Source organism: Dromaius novaehollandiae, chromosome 18 (assembly GCF_036370855.1).
Source record: "Dromaius novaehollandiae isolate bDroNov1 chromosome 18, bDroNov1.hap1, whole genome shotgun sequence".
NCBI classification, from domain to species: domain Eukaryota; kingdom Metazoa; phylum Chordata; class Aves; order Casuariiformes; family Dromaiidae; genus Dromaius; species Dromaius novaehollandiae.
The window spans coordinates 13,798,821-13,819,831 of record NC_088115.1 but is presented as its reverse complement, the minus strand read 5'-3'; the positions used below and the strand labels follow the sequence as shown (position 1 = coordinate 13,819,831).

The 21,011-nt window shown below is 49.9% G+C and overlaps 2 protein-coding genes across 10 annotated transcripts in view; one reads left to right on the top strand and one right to left on the bottom strand.

Annotated features, from left to right (window-relative positions):
- Window positions 1–19,231, top strand: part of WIPI1 (WD repeat domain, phosphoinositide interacting 1) — a 22,601-nt gene extending 3,370 nt beyond the window's left edge. The window contains exons 4-13 of the mRNA XM_064522779.1: window positions 3,593–3,689; window positions 7,983–8,080; window positions 9,121–9,213; window positions 9,562–9,632; window positions 10,549–10,656; window positions 11,537–11,701; window positions 12,151–12,258; window positions 13,499–13,620; window positions 14,018–14,118; window positions 18,695–19,231. Coding sequence (XP_064378849.1) covers window positions 3,593–3,689; window positions 7,983–8,080; window positions 9,121–9,213; window positions 9,562–9,632; window positions 10,549–10,656; window positions 11,537–11,701; window positions 12,151–12,258; window positions 13,499–13,620; window positions 14,018–14,118; window positions 18,695–18,742 — 1,011 coding nt within the window. The 3' untranslated portion in view covers window positions 18,743–19,231. The remainder of the gene's footprint in view (window positions 1–3,592; window positions 3,690–7,982; window positions 8,081–9,120; window positions 9,214–9,561; window positions 9,633–10,548; window positions 10,657–11,536; window positions 11,702–12,150; window positions 12,259–13,498; window positions 13,621–14,017; window positions 14,119–18,694) is intronic.
- ARSG (arylsulfatase G) overlaps window positions 18,988–21,011 on the bottom strand; it is a 47,061-nt gene continuing 45,037 nt past the window's right edge. For all 9 annotated transcript variants that reach the window (XM_064522776.1, XM_064522775.1, XM_064522773.1 and 6 more), the window contains one exon: window positions 18,988–21,011. In XM_064522776.1, the coding sequence (XP_064378846.1) occupies window positions 20,680–21,011 (332 nt within the window). In that variant the 3' untranslated portion in view covers window positions 18,988–20,679.

Genomic DNA, 21,011 nt, shown 5'->3' with positions numbered 1-21,011 from the left:
TACTTGTTTTCCTAGCAGTTAAACAAAAGCTTTTTATTGTTTGCCTTCTTGCCTTTTCAGCATGCAATTTTGCTTAAAAAAAACCTTTTCATCATCTTCTATCTGTTGCATTCCAAGCCCTGGCTTCAGGCTTCAGCTCACCTCTGCCAGCTTTGTTGCAAATGAGACTGTCAAAGTTGGTTAAAAAAAAAACAAAAGTAACTTGAACTCCATGGATGAGGAAAAAGGCTTCATTTCAAGTACTGCTGGCAACCTTGTTTTGGTTTTAAAGATAAAGAAAACGTTCAAGCCACTTTGAGAAAGGTTTTTAAGGGGTCATTCTCTGAACTGACACAGTCTTGTAGCAGCCATGAACCTTTTTTGGAGGATTTTATGTCATCTTTTCTTTTTTTCCATAATTATTTTCAAAGTATATGCCATAAGAAGCAGAGGACGTTCTACAATGAAGAAATAAGCAGTTTGTATAATTGTATACAATCAGCCTCTCCTAGGTTAGCAACAGTGGATCCTGTAGTAAGGCTCTCCCATAAGGAAACTCTGGGTTGAGTTTCCAGTAAAGCTGTGTTTGACCAGAAGTTCCTATACTACAATTAAATCTATCCTGAATTGATTTTTTTTCCCACTGAAACTTACAATGGAACTGGCAAAATATGGACTTCCTTTTAATTACAGATAGGTGTGTGTGTGTGTATATATATATATGTAAAAATATATGTAAAATATATATATTAAAAAACTGGCACTTTCTGTTTAGCAGCTCTAGGAGATCAATGTGGGACTAACATTAAGTTCAGGCTTTTTCCCATGTGTTGTTCCACAGACTGCCTGTAGATGATGCCTAGGCTCAGTCATGCATCCGCCTGTTGGCTGCTTTATGAGCTTGGGTTCAAATCCTGGGCTGAGCTTGCCTTGCAACCATAACAGAGATAAATCTGGGTAGATTTGAAGATGCTGCAGGATATTCAGGGAGAGAGAGGACAGTCCCCTGGCGTCTCGCTCACAAAAGTACAGTGATTTTTCTTGTGTCAGTGTGGCAGACATCAGGGTGTGAGCACAGCCTTCTTACTCGAGTACGGTACCTGCTTTTCAGCTTGGGCAGAGCTCTGTTCACACACATTGGACTTCAGAGCTAACTTGATCTCTGCAGGCAGCTCCGACCCAGGCGTGCGGATACGCATTAGAGTGCGCTGCGGTGTGAGATCAGTAATACTTTGGGCCAAATTTATCCTTATATAACTAAAGACTGCAGAGTTCTGAATCTGCATTCAGGATTTAAACTGGTGGCAATCAGGTTCAGCACGTGTTGTGATGTGTGAACCGCTTCCCTAGACTTCTGTATGAAAGCAATGCTGCTTTGCTAAAAGTCCATAGAAGGCCAAATCCCATACAAACCATAACGCAGGAAAATGGTGGCAGATAAAATACAAAGAGATCTCTTCAAATGAACAGTTGCATGTTTTGATTTGATCTCTTTGTGGAAAATCCATGTTAGGCAAATGAAAGAATCCCTCAGTTGCTGCTGATTCCTAGGAGTTCTTTGTTTCCAGCTTTACATGTGGTGTAAGCTAGACCATGGTTTGTCTCAAAGTGGGGAAGAAGGCTGCACTGTAGGACCAGCAGAAAGCTCTCCTGCAGCCTTCCTGGGTTTTGCTTCACTGTGCTGAAAACCCCGCGGAATTCTTGGAGAGATTTGCTACTTTTTGTCTGGCTGCACCCACACCCAATGCCTTTAAGTCATCAACATACAGGTCAAGTATTTAACTTGGCTGATATCTAAGTGAAATCTTAAAGAGAAATACTGGTAAGCAGTAGTTGTACAACGTTCAGTGTCTTGAACAACGTGTAGCTATTGCAGCCCCCAGCACCCTCTGGGAGGCATGGTCAAAAAGGAACAAGGATAAAACCCATTCCTCAGTTCAGCATGTTTTACACTGATGTTAGCGTGGGCTGTGGGACTGCGTGGAAGGCAGAGAGTCAGCCCTCTTTAACACCTGATGGGTTTGCTCAAGCCAGCGTTGCCTGTTCGCCTCCCTCCCTGTCAGTCATCTTGTCCATTCCTGGATTTTGTCCCTGTTGGTGCCAGCACCTCTTGCAGCAGCTCTGGCTGCTGCTTTGCTGTCATCTGAAAACCTCCCTTCACATATTCGTCAACAGCAGTGTGTTTTGCAGTTCTGGGAAAGTATGTGGTAGTTTTGCTGAAATCGGCTGTATAAATATTACTCTGACGGTCTCAGTTAGCAAGTTGAGGGCTGTTACTGTAGAAAAGGAGAAGTCTTCCTGGAAATCCAAAATGGCTCTGACACAGCCCCAGATGCTGTGGTTAGCAGGAATAGAAGTGGGAAAGGGTTTGATCTGAGCAGGAATGGTGGAGCAAGGCAAAGATTTTTCTAATGTGGGTGTTTCAAGTTAGTAACTAAACTCCACATTTAGATGCTAAATAAGTGGTCTCATTTCTAAAGGGGTGGAGGCTTCCTGTACATGGATTTGGGTGCTTCAGCTTCAGGATCCCAGAGGGTGTCTTGCCTTACATTTCTATTGGGATGTCTTCAGAGCCTCTGGACACTTGGCACTAATGTTAGTGGAGCTGAGTGCTACCTAGGCTTAGAAAAGACAACCTGTCAATCAGGTCCAAAGCCTGGTTCCAAAAAAGCATCTATGCAAGATGAGAGATCCATGAGAGACCATGGAAATGGTGGCCCAGGGTGAAGGTTACCACATCAGGCTTCCCTTTTGCTTTCTGCCTTTCCTCCCCATCATTTGGCAGCTCCTTTCTTGGAAGTTGCTGTGGGGCTGATGCTTGGCTGGGTGGGTGTTCCTGATCAGTTCAGCAGAAGAGGTACAAGCACATTAACTTGGAAATACTCTATCCATCTGCCAAGATGGTGTAAATCCTAGATGTGAAATGCTTTACCACTCTCGCTGTCCCTGAACAAATGTCTCCCAGGCTGATCTCTACACAGTTCTGCTAGGCAACTCAAGGCACATAAAGCACGGAGAAGATGGAGTACTGGAAAAAGAAACATTACTTTGCTGAACAGCAGAGTACTAGTGGTGGGAAGCCTATCACCTAAATATTTGCCTCAAAATCAGGAAGAAGTCAGGGCAAGGGGCGAGTAATCCCGTCAGCCAACATACTGACAAGAGTGGCTGGCAGCCTCTCTGCTCCCTGCTCTTTGTGATCAAAAAGTAACTTGCTATGAAAAGAACTATAAAGAAAAGTAGCAGTACAAATAGATGGTCATTAAGGCCCATTGCTAGGGTATCACCCAGATGCATCTTCCTATTCCTGGGAATGTGGTAGATCAGATCTTAAGAGTAGCAGAGAAGAAGCTGAGATGTTGTATCTGCTTTCAGAAACATGACCAGATGCAGGCAGCTCTCAAAAGCAGACACACACAAAACTCAGAGCCGTCCAGTGAGAGCGGATGTAGGAGCAGAAGAGATCACAGCTGTGTTGCACTTCAGTGTGTCAGAAATCCCTGTTGAGCTTTTCAGACAGCAGAGATTTGGGTGCGTGAACTATGGGACTGGCAAATAGAGGCATCGTACCCGTGCTGGTGAGGTTCTGTACGTGTCCCTTTTGTTGTTGCAGAGGCTGATTGTTTGCCTGGAGGAGTCAATTTACATCCATAACATTAAGGACATGAAGCTTTTGAAGACTATTCTGGATACACCTCCAAATACAACAGGTAGGCATGGGAGACTGGGTGAAAGGGAGACATCAGCTCTGCAGGAGCTTTGCAGAGCCACAACAGTGTTAGAATTTAAACCAACCTGTGGTTTGTGTATTCTTAGTAGCACAATTAATTCAGTGCTGAGGAGCTAGAAACATACAGGAGGCGGGCGGGCAGTCTGGCTTGTGAGAGAAGAAACGCTGTTCTGTCCTGAGCAAATGCTTCAAAGGAGAGCTAAAATGATCGGCATGGTTTGATTTCACCTCCCAGACTCAGTCCCTTCCTGTCCTCACGTGGGATGTCGATGCAGCTCACAGTTTCCTGGAATGTGCCTTGATTCCCTGTCGAAAGAGGAAAGCTCTAAGGCAGGCCAGGACCACAGGCTTCCCTCCATATATAGGACAACTCGAATATTTTCCTCTGGGGCTCCCTGCCCTTCCTGCAGTGTCCTGTGTCAGAGTCCGTGGCGTTTTAGCTCTGCGGACAAAGGCATCCTGCTTCCCTGTGCTGCCGGCGTGAGTCAGCAGACGGGCACCGTAGCTTCATGCCGTGCTGCGTGGCTCGACACTCCCTTCAGGCCTGTGGTTAAACCAGGTTCTCTCTCGGCTACAGAGAGAGACATGCACTTTTCCGCTAAGGTGGAAAACTCCTACGATTACCCGTGTGCTTGGGGTCAGCTCCCAAGGCGATTAGTGCTGTGAAGAGCACCCGGGCAGAAAAAGCAGCCAGGGACACCACCAATTCCACCGTGTCTCCGAGCAAGCTCTGCCAGGGAGCTCCCGGCAGCCTGGGCCGCCACCTAATATTACTCCGCCTATGTGGCAAACCCAAGGGGCAGGGCAGGTGGCTGCAGAACAAATCCCTGCTGTACAGCGTAGGGTGAATCTGGCCTTCCTGTTAATGGGAGAGAAGCTATTTTTGGCTGCGAGTAGGGAAACTTGGCAGAGTGCCTGCAGCAGCGCTGCCGTATGTTGCTGTGATATCCCGGTCGCAGACTGCAGCATCTTTTCAAGGGTGGTTGGTTGTGAAGTTATTGATGTGCTCGCGCCTGGCTTCTGAGCTTTCAAGGGACGCTGTTCCTGGCTTCTCCCCTGACCTACCTCAGGTCTTAACAGATGGCGTCTTCGTGTGGATTAAACATACTAAATGCTGCAAATATAATTAAAGTTTAAAACCTTCCTGAGAAAGCCCAGCCGCACAAGCGAGGATGGGGACACCCATGCCTGGAGCTGTTCTGCAGTGGGGCAGAATGATCTGGTCATAGCTTAAAAGCACCAGCAATCGGCGATTGCTGGGACAGGACTGGGCTGTTGCGGATCACAGGACTTCATTTGTACTTAATTTTTTAAAACTCCTTTACTGCAGCAGCTGTCACTGAAGTGAGCTGAGTGACAAGTGTTGTGCTTGCCACATGTGCTCCCTTCGTCCCTGGAACATCTGCTTTAGTCCCAAGCCTGATCCCAAGGACGGTGTGTCCAGGAAGTCAAGGCAGTGGGGTCTTAAGCACTCTTTTATCAAGCCTTTTGTGAGCAGAAATCTGTGTGGGGCTGTTAGAGCACGCAGCAAGCATGGCCCCCCCAGGCTCCTGGTGCATATCCCGGGCACTGTAAAGCCAGCCGTGGAGTGCATGGATTTGCTGCACACCCACTGGCCAGTCGTTGTGAGATTTCTGGCTGCCACTGCTCAGGACCCAGCTCTGCGTCCGTCATTTTCCTTCGGCTGCTTGGCAGAGCGTGGGGCCAGGCCCCGGGGGTGCTTACAGCACGCAGAGGCAGCCAGAGCTGTTGTCTTGGGACAGGGGGGAAGCGAGGTGACCTCTTGCTCCCTTCGCACACATGCACACGCTGTGACCAGGCGCTGGAGAAGCAGTGTTTCCTGCGGCGACGATGTGCACGGCCTTTCCAGGAAGATTGCACATGCTCGAGGTTGTCATCTTGGTAATGTTTGGCCAGCTTCCTCCACGCAGGAGAGGAAAATGCCCGGGGTGGGCGAGTCTGTTATTTTTTGTGTGTGCTCAAACAAGGAGTGAATCTGTGTCCTGAGAGGAAACCGCACTGCTCGTCTGTGAGCTCTCCAGCTCCAGGCGAGCAGCACACGAGCTTGTCTGATCTGCTCTGCAGCCAGAGGGAATGAAACAAGGTCCCTGGAGTAACACGGCTGAACGGGGCTGACTACCCATCACCGTGAACACGCAGACACGGGAGCGTCTGTGGTGCTGGAGGAGAGGGAGGATGGCTCCTTTCCCCAGCAAATCTCTGCCCGGATCCGTCCAAGGAGGGCAGGACAGCTCAAGGGAGGGCCGTGGCTGCAAGGTGACTCACGTCGGAGTCGGGATTTGCACCGAGGAGTTTGCAGTGCTCGTGCTGATGTGTGTGCCATGAGGGCACATCTCAGGGAGCTGGGAGGACAACTTTGGGAATCGCATCGCTGCTGCTCAGCTGCAGGAGGGACAGCAGGACAGCAGGACCGCTCTGACAGGGGCTTTTCCACCAGGCACTTTGTCCCTCTTTGTTTAAAGCGGGCCCCCCCTTCCTGGTGACGGGGACTCCCAAGCCAGTGTCAGACCACTCTGTTGCCTCAGTTCCTGTGATTCCCCCCTAGGCTCCAGATGCAGCAGGACCTGCTCATGTTAGAGCAAGGACAGGCTTCTCTCATGTGGTAGGTTATTTCGATGCTGCTTGAGCAAGTCACCTGTGACGTGGCACTCCCAGAAGTGCCATCCTGAGCAGCACCAGCGCCACGGCTGCGCCTTGCTGGCACGGGCCTGCTGCTGTGTGCACTGACCCTCCCCAGGGCTGTCGAGAGCAGAAGAGCATCTTCAAAGGCTCCCCGTGTCCCTTGTGGTCCTTGTTCTCCGCGTGTCCCTGAGGTCAGCTCAGTACACTTGTGTTTGTGTTTTCCCCTGGCCTGGTTTTCCGTTCGCCTCTTCCAGACAGGCGCGGGGCAGAGGGAGAGGGTGACTCACAGCCCAGGCGGCTCAGAGCTTGCTTTGTTTAGCTCCAGGCTTCTCTCCGTCCTTCGCTCGGAGCAGGGGCTTCGCCGAGCCTTCCCCGTGCTGCCCGGCCCGGGGAAGTCGTTCACCCTGGAAAGGCACCTCGCTCTTTATGATCAAAGCTTCAGGATTATCTTTGCTTTCCTCCTATCCCTCCCTCTTTGGGTGCCACTGCCTGCGCGTAACTGCTGCCACTCCTATGCTCCCAGGGTCCCTGGCAGGGGGTAAACGCCTTCGATTGACAGGGACTGGATCTGGCTGATCCTGCGGCTCCCTGGCTCCGCTGCAGCCTCTTTGTTTAGCTATAAACAATGACCTAAAACAAGAGCTTCAGCTGATTCTTCCCCGCTGCTGGGCCGGGGCCAGGACAGTGTCCTGACAAGACGGGTTGCACAGCATGTGTGCGCACGTCTGCATACGTGCACGCTTCCTGCTTGGAGAGCGGGGCCCGGCAGGGTCCCCGATAACCTTCAGCCCTGCAACCGCCTCCGCAAGCGGGACTACGTGGGACCCCTCGGCGGGAGTCGGCAGCTCGGGTCACGTCGAACCCTCGCCTCCTGCCCGAGAGGGCTGTGAGCACGTGTTCAAGGACGCTGCTTCTGCTGCGGGCAGCAAGTGAGATCCATTGCTGTCCGTGACGGGATTCACTGGGATGGGCCTTCAGCCAACGGCAGAAATGAGAGTGAGGAAGAGATGCTTTCCTTTCGTAGGTCCCGGGAGGGGACAGGCGGATGGGCCTCCCTGTGCCCATGGGGAAGAATTCCCCGTGAGGTTAAAACTTAGCGAAGTTCAAGTCCCTTGTGCACCAGAAGCTCCCTGCACAACTAAGGCATTTGTTTCGTCTCTCTGCTCTCCTTCTCCTTTTGGAGAAAAAGGAAACGGCACTGCACGAGCCGCCCCAGGCTCCGTAGCCATGTACCACTGCACTGCTCTTCTGAGCTGGCCACGCGCTTGCGCCCTGGAGCTGATGTGTCCCCGTGTGTCTGGACAGGAATCCTATCAGCCCCGAGACCGAGGTGTCCCTTGCTGTGCTTTGTGCTTTCTCGAGAGACGATTGCGGGGGAGAAGCCAAGCCTGACAGTAAGCAGAATCTAGGCTCCCTCTGAGCAGGGCCCGGGAGGACGCAGCGGGGAAGGGAGCCGTACTGTCCCGCACCAGCAGATGTCCCCACGGCCGAGGGATTGCCAGCGGTGCCCCGCGCGCTCCCGGTACCGGAGCGAGACAGCGCCTGACCCCCTGCCGCGTCCATGGCCGCGGTTCTGCGTGTTGTCCTCCGCCGGCAAACGGCCTCAGCTGCGTTCTTCTTGCCTTGCCAGGTCTGTGCGCTCTCTCCATTAACCACGCCAACTCCTACTTGGCTTATCCCGGCAGCGCGACCAGCGGAGAGATCGTGCTTTACGACGGAAATACTTTGGTAAGTGCAAAGCTCGCCCGTTTGGATACCGGCAGGGACTGGAAACAAACAGAGCCGCAGCAGAGCCAGCGGGGCCTTTGGGAGGGAGGAACAAGTGCACTCTGCCGAGCTGGACTGCGGGGGAATCGGCTGCCCGGGGCAGGCACGTTCCCCAGCCCATGTTGGACTGCCTCTCTGAGATCAGGACATCCATTTCCCAGTACCGGATAATAAAGAAAACGGGATCAATGCCCTACAGCCTGAGAGCAGATGCCCTATGGGAGCTGCAGCAGCATATCCAGTGCGCGGGATGTGACCCAGGTGGCTCACGGAGGGTTGGAGCTGCTCCAGCCGCAGCCGCAGCACAGGCCCTGGGCAGCTGCTCTGCCAGCCCACGGGCTGGAAGTGATGCTGAACCAGAGCCGTTGGGGAGGGCGAGGTGTCCGCAGCCCCTCAGGAAATCTGTCCCTGGCTAGAAGCAGGGTCTTGATTATCTGCTGTTTATGCCAGGGCTTTGGATTACATAACGCTGTCGCTCTGTACGTGCAGTGGGAACTAGAAGAGGCTAAGGATCTGCAGCAGGGGAGGAGCAGAGCACAAGGGGAAAACGCACGCTGCTGCTGTGAGAGGTACTAGCAAGGGCCTGGGCTCCCTGCAGGTATCAGGGTGGTGTTGCTGCAGCAATATTTACTGTACAGTCATGGTGTGCAGAGAGCAAACTGCATGGAGGTCAGCTCCTTCTCTGCACAAAAAAAATGCCGGGCTTCAGAGAAGGTGCATTTGCTTTCCTGCAGCCTGGTCTAGAGAGATTGGGAGCTGAGGACTTCTGCAGCTGAAATGAGCTTTGCTTAATCACAGTGACTGTGGTAGGTGGAAGATGGAGCGTGAGGCAGAGCTGAGATAAGAAATGCTGAGGGTGTTGGAGGGACACCCTAACCGCATTACGATCCCAGGAACACATACAGACTGCCCTAGACAGGTTCAAGGCAGGGAACGCCCTCTTCTTACACATTTGAGGAGCAGCATGTCTCTTTACATTCACATTACTTTCTGTCCTACAGAAAACAGCCTGCACAATTCCTGCCCACGATGGGCCTCTGGCTGCTCTAACCTTCAACTCCACCGGGTCGAAGCTGGCAAGCGCTTCTGAAAAAGTGAGTGAGCGCTGCTTCGAGCATCCGCCTCGCTGCCTGCTGCTCTCGGCCCACAGCCGGCAGTGGGGTCACCGCTGGCTCTGGTGCATCAGCGGCCCGGTACATGGAGAACAGGAGCTCTGAGCAGTGCTTTTTTAAACAGAGCTGACCGAGGAGAGGGGCAAACGGAAGGATGCTGACTTGTAAGAGGCCAATTTATTGGGTTCAGGTTTACCCCAGGTTCAGGGGTATCCTGGCTGACAAACAGGAGCAGTCTTTGCGTGTACTGACTCTTTTTGGTGTGTTGGAAAAGGGGCTCTCGCTCTTTGCCTTGTTCCCATGTGATCTTTCCACTTGCATTTTTTGCAGGGCACAGTCATTCGTGTATTTTCCATTCCTGGTGGGCAAAAGCTCTACGAATTCCGTCGAGGGATGAAAAGGTCAGTTCATTCCTCCATCAGTGACAAGTATACAGAGGGCTCTAGGAGCAGAAATGTAAACAGAGGGACATGACAACGTCAGATCCTGGTGGCTTTGGCATCTTTTACAGAAAGAAAACAAGAATGAGCATATCAAATAGAAATGTCATTGTGCCAGACAGCCACGCTGCTCCCAGTTGCCTCTGGCGAGTTTAGTGGTTCAATTCAGTGTGTTGCAGAACAGGGCAGTGACAGAGAACAGAGGTAGATTCAGTCCATTTGCTGTGTTCTTCTTTGTTTCTTACTTAAAATAATGAAGTCCCCAAAGTTATCCTCCTGACTCTTGCCTTCTCAAAGGGGTTGTTTTGAAGCTACCAAGTCTTTGGGGCAGACCCCAAGTCTGAAGGCAGGGACGGGCTGTTGCTCCCATTCAGCAGACTCCCTCAAGTGTTTTCAGTAGATTGTTTCCAGATTTCTTCCTGTCCTGCTTCCCTGACCTGCCTGTGATTTTTTTATACCGACTTCTAGTAGTGCAGAGACTGCCATAACGGAGACACCCTGGCCCTGGTGAGCCTGCACAGGAAGAGATGTCACATGTATCTGGACTATCCGGTGCTTTGCACATCTTCCCTGGCCTCTGCAGTACCAGATGCTTTAGCTGCTCTAGAAAGGGAAGCACAGATGTTTTCTCCACAAACAGCTGTGTGAGCAAGGATGTTGCCACCTCCCTGGCTTTTGTCACTAACTCAGCTCTGCTGAAGGAGGGGATTAGAGAAATGCTAGTCAGCCTGCAGCCTCAGCAGCAGACAGGCACGGTGCTTTTCTCAGCGTATGAGGCTCTCTTTCCTCTCCATCCTCTTGTCTGTGAGCAAAACCTAACAGTTCCCATTTGGTGGTGTGCCATGATGTAACCAGTCTTGTCTTTCCTTGACGCTAGGTATGTGAACATCAGCTCTCTGGTATTCAGTATGGATTCTCAGTTCCTGTGTGCTTCAAGTAACACGGAGACTGTGCACATCTTTAAACTGGAACATCTCACTGACAGGTGAGGGGGCCCTGGGTTTACCTGCTTGCTCCTGGGGTGTGTCTGCCTCGGGTATCTGCCACTGCACAGCTGGCCTCCGTTTCACCATGTATTCTCCACGGACAACACTAGCTGCAAACCATCTCTTTTGCTTCCTGTCTTGAGGGACTCACTACTTTGAAAAGCTACACACTGCATCCTTCTTGTCAGCCTCCGCACTCTGTGAAGCTACCACCCTGAGAGCCTGCCGTGGCATGGTGGGGGGATGACATGAATGGAGAGACGCTGTTACTCCAGCTCTTTCATTGAGAGTCTGCTGTATCCATCCTCTCCTTGTAGGCTTCATAGTGCTCTCTAATCTGTCCTCCTTCCATGTGACAGGCCAGAAAGACACATTGCTCCTACCTAGTGCTCCTGAAGCCTTGGAAAATACACAGCTTAGTGCTCTGTATCGAAGTCAGTCTTGCAAAGTCCCCATTACTTCAAAAGTGGCTGTTCTGAGCTTTTTTTGGACTGACAAAAGTTAAGTTCTTCCCATTCCTCCCCACAGCAAAGGAGGGGATAAAGATTTTTACAGCTAAGCTGGTATATTTTAATGACCACTTCTCTAGCCCACATTAAAGCAAGGTTCTTTCTAATGGCTGTATCCAGGGTTCTAACGCTGCAGTGGGAACCGGGAAGAGAAAGTGCACAGCAAGGATCAGCACTGCATTGTTTTTCCTTGGTGCCAACAAATCAGCCCTCCCTGATAGGAAAGGAAGGGGTTGTGCAAGGATGCACAGCGGTACAGTTGTGTACAGTTCCAAAGGAAGCCTTGAGATCAGGACATTTCAGCTGTTCCTGATCTGTTCTGGCTAGCTGCAGTAGCCTTACTGTTGCTGCTTTGTGACCCTCCCCTCAGCCGACCAGAAGAGCCTCCAACCTGGAGTGGTTACATGGGAAAGATGTTCCAGGCTGCCACCAACTACCTCCCTGCTCAAGTATCAGGAATGATGAACCAGGATCGAGCCTTTGCTACTGTCCGCTTAAACATCTCTGGACAAAGGAACATCTGTGCCCTTTCCACGTACGTAATAACATCTGTGTTCCCTCTGTCACACCAGCTGGTGGACAGATGTAGCTATCTACGCAGAACACAACTGTTGTCCATTATCTTGCACCTGCAGAGCAGTGCATGTGTGCGTATGTGTGTGCTTTCCACATCTGGGCTACCTTCCACAGGCTCCCACGGATGAAAGAGTCCAGGATCGGGGTAGAGGTCAGGCTGTGCTGCCCTTTCTTAACTGTCAGCAATAACTTAGGCCTGTGGATTGCCAGTTAGTGCAGCCACTTGTGTGGATGCTCTTAGACCAGGCATGTTCTTCTGGAAGCAGCTCTGCTGGTGGCTGGAAGTCCCTCCTTAGCAAGTAGCAGTACAAGGGCGGGGGGATGCAGAGGTTTAACCCTTTCTCCTTGCTGCAAACGCTTGGCTCTATACACAGATGTGTGCATTCGGGCTCATGCTTTTCTCATTAGGATTCAGAAGCTGCCTCGATTGTTAGTGACAACGTCAGATGGACATCTCTATATCTACAACCTGGACCCGCAAGATGGAGGGGAGTGTGTCTTAATTAAGAAACACAGGTAACTACACCTTGAGTGCACTGGTGCTCCAGGCACATTTGATACAGAGGCTGACCTTTAAAAAGTAACAGAAATATCCCCTGAAAATACAAAATGGAGCTGTAGGAGCAAGGATGTCAGAAGTGACATGTGATTTTAGCTGTCCAATCTGAGAGATCCCCGTGGGACCCACACCAGCAGGCAGGGACTCAGGGCTTTCTGCAGAAGAAACCACAGACATTTCAGATCCCTAGGCAGCCCTGGGACATTTCAGCCTAGGTGGCAGAGCTGGGCAGGCTGGGTCTTAGGAGGTGTCTCCTACACCAGCCAGCCAGGGTGGCAGGAGAACCGAGTCCCTCCTTCAGGCCTGGCTGGGTGCTAGAGAGAGGATTTCAGGGCTGTGATCATGTGGAGCAAGACTGGGAGCTTCCCTAAGCAAGCACACACGCACATGCATGCATGCACTCACGCATGCAGCTTGTGGTGACAAAGGGGAGTTTTCTGTGCTGCTGTTTAGTTTGTATGCAAATTCGAATAAGCACATAACCCCACATCTGGGCTATTTGGCTCCAGATGTGACGCCTTCGGGGTGGGGTGGGATGTAACATGTACTCTAAGTAGTGACGTGGCTGACAGCCAGGAAAATGCCAGCAGTTTTTTAAAAGTCACAAAACAAAAGCGCTTCAGAGCTGAGCTGTCCAGCGTGCTCCAGCCTGCCTGCCTCCTTCAGACGCCGCGGACGCCCGGGTGCTCCTGTTGTCAGCTGGCAGTCCGGAGCTGGCTTCCTATGTGGGTTCCTCTTTTAGCATCAGAAGGGGCCTCTTGGGTCATGAGTTAAATTACATCATAGCATATCTCTGCTCAAACTCCATCCTAAACTAGGCAGTGCTGCTTTACCCACCTATTCCACTCCTGTTGCAAGCCCTCCGTAGCCTCTTCTGTGGCTAGAAACACTGTTTGTCTTTGTGATCTAAAGTTTTTGTGGCCAGTCTTCTCCTTTCTAATCTCTTGCCAGCATTGTCCTGTAGCTGTAGTAGCGCTTTCCCTATCTTTTCCCCTCCTGCTTTATTTGTAGAGAACAATGAGCTCCTCCTCTGCAGCACTGCTCGGGCTGCAGTCGGTGCCTGGATGCAGTGTTACAGATGGGTGATGTGTTTCAAGGTGACATGGATGTGTGTGTGTGTGCCCTAACCAATGCTGGAGGAGACACAGGCAGGATCAGAGCTAACTCTTTTCCTCTCCCTTGTTCCTGTACAATTAGTCTGCTTGGCTCAGGAAAGACGGAGGAGAACAAAGAAAATGACCTCCAGCCTCCATTACCTCAATCTTACGCAGCAACTGTAGCCAGACAAAGTACAGTGCCTTCAACTTCAACCATGCCAGGTAAGTGTCAAGTCCTTCCTCAGGCAGATGCACAAAAGCCTCATGGAGCAAAATAGGAAGTCCTTGAACTTCCAAAGGCACGTTGCAGCCAGAAACGTTACTTGGGCAATGCAGGCTGGGGTGGCAGGAATCTCTGGAGCTCACGGTTCATCCTCTGCCCCTGAGAACAGGTCAGGAGTTTTGTTCTGCTTCCCAGGACTCTCTTCCATACTCCTCCTTGTGCAGAAGCCCACTAGAAGAGCAGTAACCACATCCAGTCTTGTTTTACAGTTTGTCAGACAGCACTTGCTGCCAACCTGGTTTCCAAGAGTTAAAGCCATGGGTGTAGAAGTCAGATCTCCTGATTTTTTTGCCAAGATCTGTTTATCCTTAATGTTTGGTATTTTTACTTTGGCAGGTTATTCAGAGGATGGTGGTGCCCTGCGAGGAGAGGTTATCCCAGAGCATGAGTTTGCAACTGGACCAGTGTGTCTTGATGACGAGAATGAGTTTCCTCCTGTGAGCATTCAGGATCCCTAAAACAGCAATACAACCCTCATGCTAAGAAGAAAGTATTAACCTCTTACAGAAGAGATCTTGTTGCCCCCAGCTTGTCCCAATTCACTGTGAAGCTTAACGTAACTAATTAAGCTATAGGGACAGTGCCAGGAAGATTACACCCCCACTCAATGGCAGCTAGGGATGGGGAAAGATGATCAAACCTAATAATTAGAGATGGATCTGAACAAACTAGCTGAATGAAGTTCAGGTGCAGAATGACATTCAGATCCAGATCTGACCTTTGTGCCTTGCACATATCTTGACTATTAACAGGAATAGCTTTAATTTGAAAAACACCATCATTTAGAAATAAACACTTAATATTCCCTGCAGCATTTTCAGTCAGTTGTGTTAGTGAATGGGAAAGCAACCGGGACATAACTGAATCTCACCGGTCTCCTTATTTCCAAGCTAACTAAAAAGGAAACTCCTTTTCCGAATACAAAGATGAAAATCCTAACAGAGTTTTAAACCATTTTACAATTTTTAAATGGCACTTTCTCAGTTGGTATTGGAAGGACATACTGGCTTTTAAAAAATCTAACATAAGCCTGGCAGTGTCTCTCCTGCTCCTCTTCCTATTACACAAGCATTTATTATGTTAAATATTTAACCCTTAAATGGACAGAGTTTGGTTACCATGATATGACCTGGTTGTAATCAGCAGTGTCTTCATAATAGTAATGCATTAATACAGCAGCATATTGTAATGGATTTCAAGTTATAAATTTGGCAGACTTTTGAATCCCTTACTCTGTTTTTACACATCCTGCTGTTGGAATTTTGCCTGAAGGAGGAGGAAGTAAAAACTTTACTGGGGTCCCAGGATTTGTTCCATATGTTGAGACTGACCTCCTCTGTCAGGCACTTTAAACTGATGCAAAGTGTTATGTAAAAGATGACTAGCTCATGACTCCATTTTAAACACTACCTAAATCCAGCTCTTCAAGTCATATAAACTGTGGACCAATTCTCTTTTGTTACCTGTAGCGTAACCTATTGCAAACTCGGAACAAAAGCTTTCTGTTTGTCCTATTCCAGTACCTAGGAAGGATATTTAAAATGTCTCCCCTCTTGTCCGAGCTGCTGGCCCAGGCATCTGGAAGGAATGTTCCTAGGAGCAGCAGGGCCAGAAAGAAATCCTTTGCTTCTTTCTATGAACCTACACTTGAACATGTGGTTCGGGGACAAGCAAACGCCAGCAAGCAGGACTCACGCTGCTGCTGAATGAGTCTGCCTGCTGGGACTACACAGTATAAAAGCAGCCCCAAACCCCTGCTGTACAACAGCAGGCGCTTTATTAAATGGACTTTGATCTGTCAAAATCCTGTGCTGTAATTAATCTGACAGAGCAACTTACATGTGTAACGTAGGGAGGAGGTGGTGTGGGAGGGAAGGAGCTTTCCAAAAATACTCGTTGATATGGTGGCTTAGCAATAGGAGCTTCCAGATAGTGTCTGCAGCTAGGACTTCAGGCTTTTCCCCTCTGTTGCTGAAGGTAATGTGGTTTGCATCTGGTCTCCTTGCCAGTGCAGCACTGGCTCCTGCTGTGTTAGTTTGTAAGGAGAGCTGGTCAGGATGTTTTGATGCTCTGGATTTTCACTGAACTCTGTTGTTTTCTCAGTGCTGAAATGTTCAGTCCCAGTGACTTGTTCAGAAGGGGTTTCAGGGATCGGTCACTTCTGTGCGAAGAAGGGAGAGAAAACCTGACCTTATCCAACAAAAATGTTTTGACAGCATTCTCTTTTGTGGAAACATGGGAAGGGTTTTGTTTGTCTTTCAGTGTGCAACAAAAAGACGTTTAGAAACCTCAAAACTTGTGACAAAATGGAATATTCACCCACAGCCCACGCCACGAGTATGGCTTTGAACTTAGACATACTTCTGGGGAAAGAGCAGTGCTTAGAAGCCAGCGGTGCCTCTCTGTTTTAAAACGTTTTGCCTTCCCCTGACCTCAAGTGCTGGTGAGCAGAACTTCAGAGGCTCGGTTGTTAATAGTAAGGAAATACAGCTTCACTCTAACACAAAGTCTGTTGCTGATTGCAGGAAACTGCCTCTTCATTAACTAGGAGGAGGGACAGGTCAGAGAAGAGATGAGAAACCCAGGGAGGACTTGCGTGATTTTAAAAACTGACCTCAACAAGAATTAATGTGGCTGTTGTTACTGATTATGCCAGTACTGCTGAGGAATCCTGTAGCACGAGGTTAAACAAGTTCAATTACGTATCTTGCTTGCATTGATAGGGGTGGATTAAATGCTTTCAGGTCCACTAGGGAGTTTGGAATTGCTGTTGATCTTATGCGGAAAGTACTCGGATGTTATTGAGATGGACAGCAGGCTAAAAGCTACCCCGAGGAAAAGATGCTGTGCTTGAGACTGGCTGGGAGGAGCTGCATCACCCTTCTGAGTGATCAAAACCCTTGCAGTAGGGGAGGAATGAACCCAGCTCCGTTTATTTGACAGTCGCTTCTAGTTTTACCTACAGTTACGGCTGCAAATGGTGTGTCAGTTCCTGCTGTTTTCCGATTATCTGTCCAAGCAGTTGCCACTTTTGTACTAGTTCACTGGAGTTGCAGAAGTTTGCAGCAGTTTGGGGAGTTGTTGGTATATGCTTCGTGCCTGGCAGTGCACTGCGGACACCAGCCTGGCTGCGCAGCCAGCTCAGCCTTTCAGGAGCTACCCTCGTTGCCCCAAAAAACCACGTTTAGAAAAGTTTTTGGGTAGTGTTACAAGGTTTTACACAAGAAATCCTACAGGATTCAGCAAGAATGAAATAATATGGCATGTGAGGACCTGAAGAATACCTACCAGCAGATCTTTTAAAACTTCTGAAATCCAGTAGAAAAGGTGGTTTCTTTTAGCAGATTTCCGAGTGCTTTTCCAGGCGTACACCATCAATGCCTGTGTTTGGCTGCACTCTTTTGCAGGCTCGGAGAATCAAAGCCTCAGGAACAGAGTTGATCTGAAGGTTTTATCAGGAGAGCTGTTTCATTAAGTCAAATAAACTAAGCCTGGAGCCCGAGAGGCACTGGCTGGCTGCATGCAGAGCCCGAGTAGGTTCGTGCAGGTCTCGTCCTGATGATCAGCGTTAAGCAGCAACCGGTCGCTGCGGTTACTCCCTGGAAGGACGGGCAGGAGCGTTAGCCCGGCCGTGCCTCCAGCGCCCAGCGGCCTGTGCACCGCAGCCCCACAGCACCCCGACGTCCCCACCGCAGCGTGCGGCTGTCCGCAGGCGGCAGGGACGTCCCCTCGATCAGTGCCCCGGCGTGGGGTCTGCGCATGTCCCCGCTTGTCCAAACCACGGATTCTTAATACAGGCAACCAGGTTATCGCCCCGTCTTTGGCTACGTGTGACCTGTATTTGTTCATGTTCCTCCTCACTATTTGCCTGGATGGCATTTCCCTCTTTCAGTTGTGCAGACGTGACACTACTGATTTTAAGTGGGTTTTTTTTGTTTTTTAGCAGCTGACTGTTGGGATAGGAAAGGCAAAAGATTTTGCTGCGGAGCTCTACTCATAATCTTTCATCACAAGGGGGATGAGCAACTTTGGCAGAATCTGTCCGGCCTCCTGTTCCTCAGAGCAACTCCTGCCCCTCTAACTCCCGCAGGCGTTTGGGGCAGCTGGGGCTTGCAGGACGAAGCCCAGCTTATCACTGTATTAACTGAGGTCCCTCTGGCAACGTACGATCCAGTGCCAATGTCACGATCCTCAGAATGGGCAAGTGATGCTCCCAAAGCCCATCGAGAGACAGATCTTGGGCAGACCGTCCTGCAGCTGAGGCTGTGGGGACCGCATCTGTCAGGCTGGGAAACACAGGGCACTGTTGGAAAGGCTGGAGCTGACCCAAAGGGAGACCCGTGGTTAGTGTCCAAGCAGAGATACCCACCTAGGGTAATGCGGCAAACCCACAGCTCTGCCCAAGCTTTATCCAGAATCAGGTGTAAATCTTTCCACAGGTCTCTGTTCCTGGGGCTTGTGTTTAAACACGAGTAGCCAACATGAAGCATTTTGAAGTCCTTGCTGCTGCCTATTCCCTGTATGTTGCTGCTTTATTCTTTCGCTAAAAAGTTTTGCTGATACTTAGGATAAGACTCCTCTCTCCTAACTGAGTCTAAAATGTAGGTGTGTAACTCTTGCCTCTGTCTGCAGTGCCCAGAGAGACACGGTGGTAGATGTCGCGCTCCTCTCCCCTCCAGCCACCCTGGGGGCTTAACTTTTGGGAGGACGTTAGCGAGGTGAACGAGTCCCCCCCTTAGCAATCGAATTTGTGCAAGTGCGTCTGTGCTCAGCAGCGCCATGCCAGCTAGATACAGGACACATTTATCACCGAGCCAGATGGTTCCTGTTCTCAGGACTATAAATTTGGGGAGGGGGAAAATAAATAAACCAGCTCACAAATCTCCCTTTAAATGGAAAGTAAAACACCGCAGGACTTCCCTCCCCCTTCTCCTCCCATGTGCGTAAAACCAACTTGAAACACACCCTGTTGCTGGGAAAAAAGTTAAGGCCGTTCTGTTTTGATTTTGGTAGATAATCTTGTGCCGTGGAGGTCAGCCGGGCAAAGCGAAGAGGTCATGATGAGAAGCAAACATCCGCGCTTAGGACAGCTGCTGGGAGGTTCTTTGGAAGAGCCAGGAATATCGAAGAGTAGATTTGTGAGTCTCAAAGAAGAGGAAAAAAATCCAAGGTGGGCCACTGCTTTTAACTACAGTATGTTTAACTGAATACCTGGCCCCGCTAGCCCCTTGTTCGAATTGGTGTCTGGGTGGGGTGGTCATGTACTGTATGCACATTGCTATATTTAACAAATTATATGTTAGAACCACAGTGTAAATGCTAATTTAATCAGATTTGTATGTAACCAGAATTTTATATACTTGGTTTTCCCTTTTCTAATTTATGCTGTTTTATGTGTATAAATGTACTTATAGGAAGATATATTGAACTTATGTCTTTGTACAGTATATACATACTATTTTACCCAGGCAAAGTATTTTTGCAGTGATATTAGAGAAGATGCAGTTTGCTATGGTTAAAGACTGAATAAAGTCACGGTCTGTCCCCGGCTGCTCGCTGCCTGTGCTCCTGCTGTTCTTTGTGGGGCCCTAAAGATGTCAGTCTTGATTAAGTTTTAGCGCGTGGGAGAGTGGGTTTGGGGCCCTGGTGAAAGGAAGGCTGCTCTCGGCCACACCTGGGCCAGCGCGACCTGGCCAAGTCCGCGGAGCATTGCCACTTTCATCTGGTGCCAGCAAGGGAGGTGAGGAGGCTGCAGGCCAGGCTTAGTTGCAAACTGTCGCGCAGCCCATCTAAATCCCGGCAGAGCTGCCCGTAATTACAACTCCCAGCTCCCTGTTGCTCGTTTAACTCCTTGCTTTGCTTTAGACAAGCTACCTATGGACGGATTCAAGAAAAGGATCTGGTTGCCTAAATCTGAGTCCAAACTGTTTCAGAAAACCCTCATTCAGCTGCTGAGAAATCCTGGCCATTTCGAAGTTACAGCTGCACCTTTGATTTTGCCTTTGCAGCTCTGCCTGCAGCCCTGATCTGCTGGGAGTTTTAGGGGCAGACACCTTCCACTCGACTCCCCCAAAAATGCAGTTACATCACTGGTCCTTCAAAAGAGAGGTGACAGGGAAGAGTTACCCCAGTTCTGCAGCACACACCTCTCCCACGCATTTCCAAGCAGCCTTTCAAAATACTGCGACTTGGCTACTTGTCATCTCAGAACAATCTCTGATCTCCGCTGTGTCAGTGCAGAGCAGCCTTAGCGCAAGCCGAGCATCGTGCCCAGCAGGATGCCAGGGAAGTCCAGGGCAGCCGTCACTACGAGCCCCAAACCCTCTTTCTTTTACAGAGAGTTGTGGTCTTTAATGCAACCCCTGTTGAAAAAAACCTCACTTGGCAGCTAGAGAAGCAGGTGTTTCATTTCCCAGAGCACTCACCTTGTCCTGACATGGAAAAGGCAGGAAATATTCTCTCTACAACAAACTTCCAGGCTCTCAACATCAAGCAAGGGATGTTTGTTCAGAGGTTGTGGGCCCCTTCCTTCCCTTCCTCGTGCTCCCAGAGGCCCTCTTCTGTAAGGTTCATTTTCTATCGTGGAAAGGCAAGAGAATTTCCCAGAGGAATTCTTTCCAAAAGCCAGGTCTTGGAGAAGGTAATTTTCATCCAAGTCCTGACTCTTTCTCAGCAAAAGAGCTTTACAAAACCTTGCCTCCTTTCTGTACTTCCACAAGCCCAGAACCACCAGGTACTGTAATGACCTGCTGCTCCAGCAACACAGGACAGGTCTGCCGCAGGGACAGTCCTGGTCTGTGATGAGCTGCAGGAAAGGGGACCCCCTCCACATGCCCATACACTCAACTCACCTACGCTGTTTTATAGCACAGAGCGAAGGGAACCACAGCCTCCATCCCTGTCCTCCATGGCCAACCTCAAGGCTGGAGCCGGTTTGAATGACAGTCCCATTAACACAAGCCAGAATCAGAAAAGGAGCAGCTTGAGCAATTACTTGATTAAACACAAAGCCGCTTTGCTCTTTCTGTGCCATGGTCCAGCAAGGCTGCACGAGACCCGTGAGCTTGGCATCGGCAGGCCACGTGCTGGGCGTTGCAGCAGGGGGTCGCTGTTGGATCCTGGGAGTAATCTGCAACCGAGACGTTGTCTGTTGCAATATCCTGAAGAGCTTCTGCATAAGCCCTACTGATTGCAGGTAACACTGCCTGGTATTCTCTGGATGCCACGTCCAAAGGCTCCTGCTCCTGGATATCGTGATCCAGATTGAAAATGAGCGGAGGTTGGTGATGCTGTTCCAGCCCAACGCTTCCATCGCAAGCCTTTGCTCCTC